The sequence below is a fragment of the Camellia sinensis genome, chromosome 1 (assembly GCF_055761805.1).
Source record: "Camellia sinensis isolate YWXY chromosome 1, ASM5576180v1, whole genome shotgun sequence".
Classification (NCBI taxonomy): Eukaryota; Viridiplantae; Streptophyta; class Magnoliopsida; order Ericales; family Theaceae; genus Camellia; species Camellia sinensis.
This window is the reverse complement of record NC_138961.1, coordinates 100,795,526-100,804,055: the sequence shown is the minus strand read 5'-3', so window position 1 is coordinate 100,804,055 and position 8,530 is coordinate 100,795,526. Positions and strand designations below refer to the sequence as shown.

The 8,530-nt window shown below is 41.9% G+C and overlaps 1 protein-coding gene across 1 annotated transcript; it reads right to left on the bottom strand.

Moving 5' to 3' along the window:
* Nucleotides 1-2,666: 2,666 nt before the first annotated feature.
* LOC145809907 (uncharacterized) lies at nucleotides 2,667-8,095 on the bottom strand. Its single transcript, XM_082907507.1, has 4 exons — nucleotides 6,895-8,095; nucleotides 6,306-6,819; nucleotides 5,438-5,951; nucleotides 2,667-2,744 (listed from the first exon to the last, which is right to left on the bottom strand). Exons 1-4 carry the CDS (start codon nucleotides 8,093-8,095, stop codon nucleotides 2,667-2,669), a joined length of 2,307 nt encoding a protein of 768 aa, XP_082763633.1.
* Between the last annotated feature and the right edge of the window lie 435 nt (nucleotides 8,096-8,530).

The following is an 8,530-nucleotide window of genomic DNA, read 5'->3' as shown; positions in this document are numbered from 1 at the left end:
ACACCATAGAAAATCAAGTGCTCAAGTTTGAAGGAAGATTGTGTGTGGCCGACATCCCAGATTTGAAAAGAAAAATTTTGCAGGAAGCTCACGGTTCCAAGTTTGCTGTTCACCCGGGAACACCAAGATGTATCAGGATGTGAAGCAGACGTTTTGGTGGCCGAACATGAAAGGAGAGATAGCCGAGTTCGTGTCGCAGTGCCTGCATTGTCAACAAGTGAAAGCAGAACATCAAAGGCCAGCAGGACTTCTTCAACCTTTACCGATTCCTGAGTGGAAATGGGAGCACATCTCCATGGACTTTGTGGTTGGTTTGCCGAAGACACAAAAGGGTATGGATTCGATTTGGGTTATTGTGGATAGACTAACTAAGTCAGCACACTTCTTGCCTGTTAAGACCACCTTCAACGCCGATAAACTTGCTTTGTTGTATGTGAATGAGATTCTTAGACTTCATGGAGTGCCAATGTCAATTGTGTCAGACCGAGATCCGAAGTTGGTTTCCAGATTTTGGCAGAGCCTGCAAAGAGCTTTCGGAGCCGAGTTGAGGTTTAGCACAGCTTTTCATCCCCAGACTGATGGGCAAACAGAGAGGACGATTCAGACACTCGAGGATATGCTTAGACTATGTGTATTAGACCTCCAAGGAAGTTGGGGAGTACATTTGCCATTGGTGGAATTTACCTACAACAACAGTTATCAAGCTAGCATTGGCATGGCGCCGTATGAAGCGTTGTATGGAAGGAAGTGCAGGTCGCCGATATGTTGGACCGAGGTAGGAGACAAGGCTCTGCTTGGACCCGAGTTAATTCAAGTAACAACCGAGAAGATTAAGCTCGTCCAGCAAATAATCAAAACCGCACAGAGTCGACAGAAGAGTTATGCCGACCAGAGAAGAAGAGAGTTGGAATTTGAAGTCGGGGACCATGTGTTCCTAAAGATTTCACCGATGAAAAGAGTTACAAGATTTGGGAAAAAGGGTAAGTTAGCACCCCGTTACATCGGACCTTTTGAAATTCTCGAGAAGGTTAACCTCGCTACCTACAGACTTGCTTTGCCGCCAGGATTGAGCCAAGTCCATAATGTGTTCCATGTTTCGATGTTGAGGAAGTATATTCGAAATCCACTACATGTGATTAACTATTTCGGAATGGTAATTAGCGAAGATTTAGGCTACGAAGAGAAGATGATACGGATTGTCGATAGGCAGGTGAAACAATTGAGAAGTAAGATGATACCAATGGTGAAAGTTCAATGGAAGGAGCATTACGGTGAGGATGCTACATGGAAAATGGAAGAGGAAATGAAAGTCCGACATCCAGAATTGTTTCTGGAACAAGGTAACTCAAGTTTGGGGACCAAACTTCTTTAAGGGGGGTAGGATGTAACAACCCTCATTTTAACTTAGTCATGCTTGAATACATTTATGTATGATCTTGTTTTGATATGTGCATTTGCAAATCTTGTCTTGTTTTGCTCGAATGTTGCTTGCATGCTTTGTTCTTGCCTGGTGTATTGCCGAGATTATCTTGAGCCTAGACACCTTGGAACCTTTCCACACTTAGAATTATCTTGGAACCCCATCGGTTGACCTCCATCTCTACCCTAGCATATTGGCCGAGATGTCACTATGTCACACCCCGAACTTGCCCCTAAAAGTTCGGGCATGACCCATTCAGAAACAGACATATAACCTGGTATATATAGCATATGGGGCCTTGACGGAAGCACAAAGTATTAGAAGAATACAAAACCAACAAACTCCATTGAGCTATTTCTAACATGCCAGGATCTCATACATTACATGCACCATAATAGGTTGATAGAGTCCAAAAATATTCCTTAACAGTACTTATATATAAACACATATACAGACCCAGCCCTGTAGTCGGGCGTGTAACAAAAACTATTGGAGTTATATACATTCAACCTTGGAAAGATAGCCAAGAAATAAGCTAATTATCTTAACAAACTTAACAAAATAGGTGGCCTCGTGAGTGCTTGGATACACGAAGGTTGACAAAAGAAACCGGGCGTCATAGGTTAGGATTGACCACCTGGTTGGTTGCCTACAGAACAGACATAACAGAGAGTGAGTCGGGCTCAGTGAATAGTAATACATAATGAAACAAAGCTCAACTTGAAACATGGCATATATCAATACATGTGGAAATGCAGAGATTACAAAGTTAGCCTGATTCTATATTCATCTTATAACGGCCTTAGGCCCAATCTTGAACATAACAGCTTGACATATCACATTCTTAATTCATAACGGCTTGAAGCCCTTAAACATGGTGGCATAATGCCCTTGAACATAGTGGCACAAGGCCCTTGTAACTTGTTGGCATTGGAGCCCTTGAAAGTGGCATAAAGCCCTTGAAACCATACTTATACGAACTCAAGAGGTGTCTCACACGAATTCTAGAGGTGACTCACATCGTAGCACTTAGTTCCGTGTAGCACTTTGTTTCATATCATAATAGCTTATATTGAGTGGCCGTAGGCCCAGAGTCTTCTAGAATAAAGGTATTTTATCTTTCCCATTTCATTCTTTACATATGTGGAACATACTTGAGTATTAACATGCATACTTGAAACATTAATCCTAGTTGTGTACTTGAGACATTAACATAATCGCGTAAACGAAATGCTAATGAAAATCATTAGCCATATGTAAAGAAGATAATGATACTACTACTCACACTGTTGCGATAATGCGCTTGTTTCTCCCGGAGTGTGCCCTGCACACATTCAACTTTTAGAGTTTAGTTTCTTTTTTTTCATATCAAATTACTTTCTGTTTCGTTTTACTTTGAAGGAATTTATACATATTAAAGAGGCATCAAATACATATTCCGACAACACTAGAGGGTTCTACACGTAAAACGGAGCGATCCATGTTTTTCAGCATGAGCCGCACGTGCGGCTGTGAGCCCCGCACGTGCGGCAAAATGCCCCGCACGTGCCTTTTAGACAGTGGCCAAGCCCCTGTTTTTCACCATTTCCCGCACGTGCGGCCATGACTCTCGCACGTGCGGCAGCACTTCCCGCACGTGCGGCAGCACTTCCCGCACGTGCGGCCATGACCCCCGCACGTGCGGCGATTCTGCCCAAAAATGTCCGAAAATTCTTGCAAAATCTCACCTTTTAGAAAACATGAACAAGGTTCAAAATAACTTCTCTCATTGGTAGAACATGACCAAATTCATATAAATACAATGACAATTACATACATTAAACTATAGTTCAACATACACAAGTCCATAAGAGTTCTTTCTTTACATTACATGCCCATAAGCATACTTAATACAAAGCCATGCTCATACACTTGAGTTCAAAATAAGAAGATAGAATATAACTTCTCCATAGTCCATATCAATTGAATCAAACAACCAAATAAAGTTATCTTGTTCATTAACTTCTTACATACATATGGAATCATCATTCCAACCTCTAAGTGACATGATCATGAGGGTATTTCACACATCCTAAGAAGAAGAGTTATGGGAGTCAATTGAGATAGTCTTATACATACCTTGTACTTAATCTTCCACAAATTCCCAACCTTTTTGATGATCTCCTCCCTCTACCCTTCAATTTCTCTCACTCCTCACCTTCTCTCAAGAGAAATATGATTCCTAAGTCTTAAGGTCATAAGACTCTTATAAGCATGTATATATATATATAAAGCTTGAATAGGGACAAAAATTAATCGTTTAAGCATTCCCAAATTGAAATTTCACAGAAATGCTTAATATTACTTAAAAATTATGCTGATTATATATGTGAAATCAATTTCAGATAATTAAGCCTCTAAGGCTTCTAATTTCTGATCTAAGCATTCTCATGTGACAGATACTTTTCTTGTTGAACAGATAGACATCCATAATCATATGGCTTACTTACTTAATTTAAATTTCCCATAGGATTCCACAGTAAGCATTCAAAATCACAAAATAGGATCCGAAAATATAATAAAGAACATGTACGAGGGTCGGGTTATTACACTCTCCCCCCCCCCCCTTAAATAAGTTTGGTCCTCCAAACTTGTTTTACCTCAGGGTAGAAACAAATGTGGATACTGATGTTGCATTTCTTCTTCTCTTTCCCAAGTTGCGTCGGTTCCATAATGTTCTTGCCATTCCACTTTTACCATTGGAATTTCTCGGTTTCGTAATTGTTTCACTTGCCGATCTAAAATGTGGATTGGTTTCTCCTCATAAGTTAACTTATCATTGAGTTCAATTTGGTGATGATCAATAACATGAGACGGATCCGCAAGATACCCCCGAAGCATAGAGACATGAAACACATTATGCACTTGACTCATATATGGCGGAAGGGCAACCCGGTAAGCTACTAGACCCACCCTTTCTAAAATTTGAAAGGGACCAACGTAGCGGGGCGTTAGCTTACCCCTTTTCCCGAATCTTGGATGGCCTTTCATCGGAGTAACCTTGATAAAGACGTGACTGTCCACTTCAAATTCCAAATCTCTCCGTCGGTTATCCGCATAACTTTTTTGTCTACTTTGAGCTGTTTTTAATCTTTCCCGAATAACTTTAACTTTTTCAGTTGTCAACTGAACAATTTCAGGCCCTAGCAAGGATTTATCTCCAACTTCAGCCCAACATACGGGAGAACGACATGGTCTTCCATACAAAGCTTCATAGGGTGCCATTGCAATACTTGAGTGGTAACTATTGTTGTATGCAAACTCTACCAGCGGTAAATGGGTTTCCCAACTTTCTTGAAACTCTAGCACACACATCCGGAGCATATCTTCCAGAGTTTGTATCGTTCTCTCGGATTGACCGTCAGTCTGAGGATGGAAAGTTGTGCTGAACTTTAATTCTGTACCCATGGCTACTTGTAAACTTTGCCAGAATCTGGAAACGAACTTCGGATCCCTATCCGATATAATCGAGACCGGTACATCATGCAGTCTTACAATTTCATTCACATAAATGACCGCCAGCTTATCTGCATTGTACTGAGTCTTCACTGGTAGAAAGTGGGCGGACTTAGTCAATCGGTCGACAATGACCCATATAGAATTCATACCCCGAGGTGTCCGTGGTAATCCCACAACAAAATCCATGGTTAGATGTTCCCACTTTCATTCCGGGATTGGAAGGGGTTGTAATAATCCTGCTGGTCTTTGATGCTCCGCTTTCACTTGCTGACACTGCAAACACTTAGAGACGAAGTCTGCAATCTCTTTTTTCATGCTTGGCCACCAAAAATTTTGTTTCAAATCCCGGTACATTTTAGTACTTCCCGGATGCATGGAAAATCTTGAGGCGTGTGCTTCTTCCATCAATTTCTGTTTAAGTTCCAACACATTAGGGACACATACTCGATTTTGAAATTTGAGTACCGAATCCACTAAACTGAACCCCGATTGTGGTTTTGTCTTTAACTCATCACATACCTTCTTTAGAATGTCATCCTCCATTTGATGTAACTTAATCTCTTCAAGTAAAGTCGGTTGAGCCATTACTGCTGCTAGGACTGTCTCCTGCCCATGTATCTTAAATTCCACCCTCATTTTATCCAATTCATTTACCAATTCCCTTTGCTCCGTAAACAGGTTGGCCAAATCTCCCATATGTTTCCGACTAAGAGCATCTGCAACCGTGTTGGCCTTACCAGGATGATAATGGATCTGTAAATCATAGTCTTTAATTAACTCTAACCACCGACGCTGCCGCATGTTCAATTCCTTCTGGGTAAAAAGGTACTTAAGGCTTTTGTGGTCGGTGTAAACTTCGCAGGTAGTACCATACAAATAGTGCCGCCATATCTTTAAAGCAAAAACCACCGCCGCGAGCTCAAGATCATGCGTGGGATAATTCTTTTCATGGGGTTTAAGCTGTCCTGAAGCATAGGCGATAACCCTTCCACCTTGCATAAGCACACACCCTAATCCTTTGTGGGACGCATCACTGTAAATTACAAACCCTTCGGTGCCAGACGGTAAAGCCAGAACTAGAGCTGTGGTTAATTTCATCTTCAATTCCTAGAAAGTAGATTCCCGCTCTTTTGACCATTCAAATGTAACTCCCTTTCGAGTCAATTGTGTAAGTGGCACAGCAATTTTGGAAAAATCTTGAACAAATCTCCGGTAATAGCCCGCTAACCCCATAAAGCTACGCACTTCGGTCACATTGGTAGGAGTCGGCCATTTCACAATCGCCTCAATTTTGTGTGGATCAACAGAAACTCCTTCCTTTGTGATAATATGCCCCAGAAACGCCACCTCGAGTAGCCAGAATTCACATTTCTTTAGCTTTGCATACAATTTCTTTTCCCGGAGGGTTTGGAGAATTAAGCGAAGATGGGTCTCATGAGCTTCCGCATTCTTTGAATAAATGAGGATATCGTCAATAAAGACCACCACAAATTCATCCAAATAGGACTTAAAGACACGGTTCATCAAATCCATAAAAGCTGTTGGGGCGTTAGTAACTCCAAAGGGCATAACCAAAAACTCATAGTGACCGTACCGGGTTCGAAAGGTTGTCTTCTCAACATCGTCAGCCTTGACTTTTAATTGGTGGTATCCAGACCGTAGATCAATCTTAGAAAAGACCTGTGCCCCTCGAAGCTTATCAAATAGGTCATCGATTCTTGGCAATGGATACTTATTCTTGATTGTGACCTTGTTAAGCTCTCTGTAATCAATGTAAAGCCGGAGTGTTCCATCCTTCTTCTTTACGAACAAAACTGGTGCACCCCACGGAGATACACTCGGACGGATAAATCCTTTGTCCAGTAAATCTTGCAACTGTATTTTCAATTCTTTCATCTCAACTGGTGACATTCTATACGGAGTCTTAGAAATGGGTTGAGTTCCCGGTGCTACTTCAATTGTAAACTCAATTTCACGGTCTATTAACTGCCCTGGTAACTCTTCTGGAAAAACATCCGGAAATTCACAGACAACTGGGATCATGTCAGTATTCCCATTCACCACTTGCCCCTCTAGAACACTGCATAAATACCCCTGACACCCTTTCTGAATTAATTTACAAGCTCTTGTTGCGGAAATTAAATAAGGTGGAGGAGTCACTCCATGTCCCTGGAAGGTAGACTCTGATTGTCCCGGAGGGTAGAAACTAATTTGTTTAGTCAAACAATCTATAGTTGCACCATATTCACCTAACCAGTCCATTCCCAGAATAATATCAAAATAGGCCATATCAAGAGGTAACAGATTGGCATACACCCGGATATCCCCAAGTTGGAGTTCACAAGCAGCATAAATAGAAGTACAAATCATAGGACCTCCCAAAGGTGAAGATACACACAACATATAAGACAATTTTTCTTCAGTTTTCTCTAAATTAGGAGCAAATAGTTTCGACACAAAAGAGTGGGTGGAGCCAGAATCAAATAATACATGAGCGAAATGACCGTGAATGATAAATGTACCTGATACCACCGTTGCCGCATTTTGCACATCTCCCGGAACCAATGCGAACACCCTGCCTTGTCTCGCAGTGTCTTTATTATTAGTGGGTTTAACAGTTGTCTTGGTGTTGGAAGTTGGTGCAGACCCCGCTGAACTTGTAGTGGTTCTATTATTACTTTGTTGATTTCTTTGAGGGCAGTCCTTGATCAAATGACCCGTCTTACCACACTGAAAACAGGCTCCAGACTTCCGATAGCACGTTCCACGATGCTTCTTCCCACATTCCAGACAAGTCGGTATTGAATCCTGACTAGGGGTAGAAGTATTTGAACTCCCTAAAGTCTGCTTCTTGTTGGGTGGAGTAGGTGATCCCTTCGACCATTGAGTATTTTGCCTCTTCCCTTTCCATTCCGAGATTCGACTCTGAGTAGCAAGATTCCATTCCGCTATAACGGCTCTCTCCAACACATCAACGTAAGTAGGTAACTTCAACATGTTGACCTTATCCAGGATAGCGCTCTGCAATCCCCCTTCAAATTTGCGCGCCTTCTTATAATCCGTGTCCACCATATGAGGTGCGAACCGAGCTAACTCCGCAAATTGGGCTTCATATTCGGCGACGATTTTGTTCCCTTGCCTGAGAGTTTCGAATTCTGTTACCTTCTTATCCCGCATGCTTTGTGGGAAGTACTTGTCATAAAACAATTCTAAGAATCTGTCCCATGTCAATCCTTGGTGTACAGTTCTCGTAAGCATCCACCATCTGCGCGCCTCATCCTCAAGAGTAAAGGCAGCCAGTTGCACCTTTTGAGCTTCTGTGCAGGGAAAGACTTCGAATAACTTCTTTATTCCCAACACCTACGCCTCAGCTTTCATTGGTTCTATTCCTTCTTTGAAGGATGGCAGTTTCATCTTTTTAAACTCTTTAGTAAGGGTGATAGTCCGGTCTTCAGCATGGAAATCTTGTACTGCCGGTGGAGGTACCGGTGGTGGGGGTGGTTGTTGTGGCTGTTGCTGTTGTTGCCGTAGGGTCTCCGCCATTTCCATAATCATTCTCTCCATTCTATCCAGCCGTGCAGAAGTAGCATCTTCTGTATCTTCTGTCCTTGT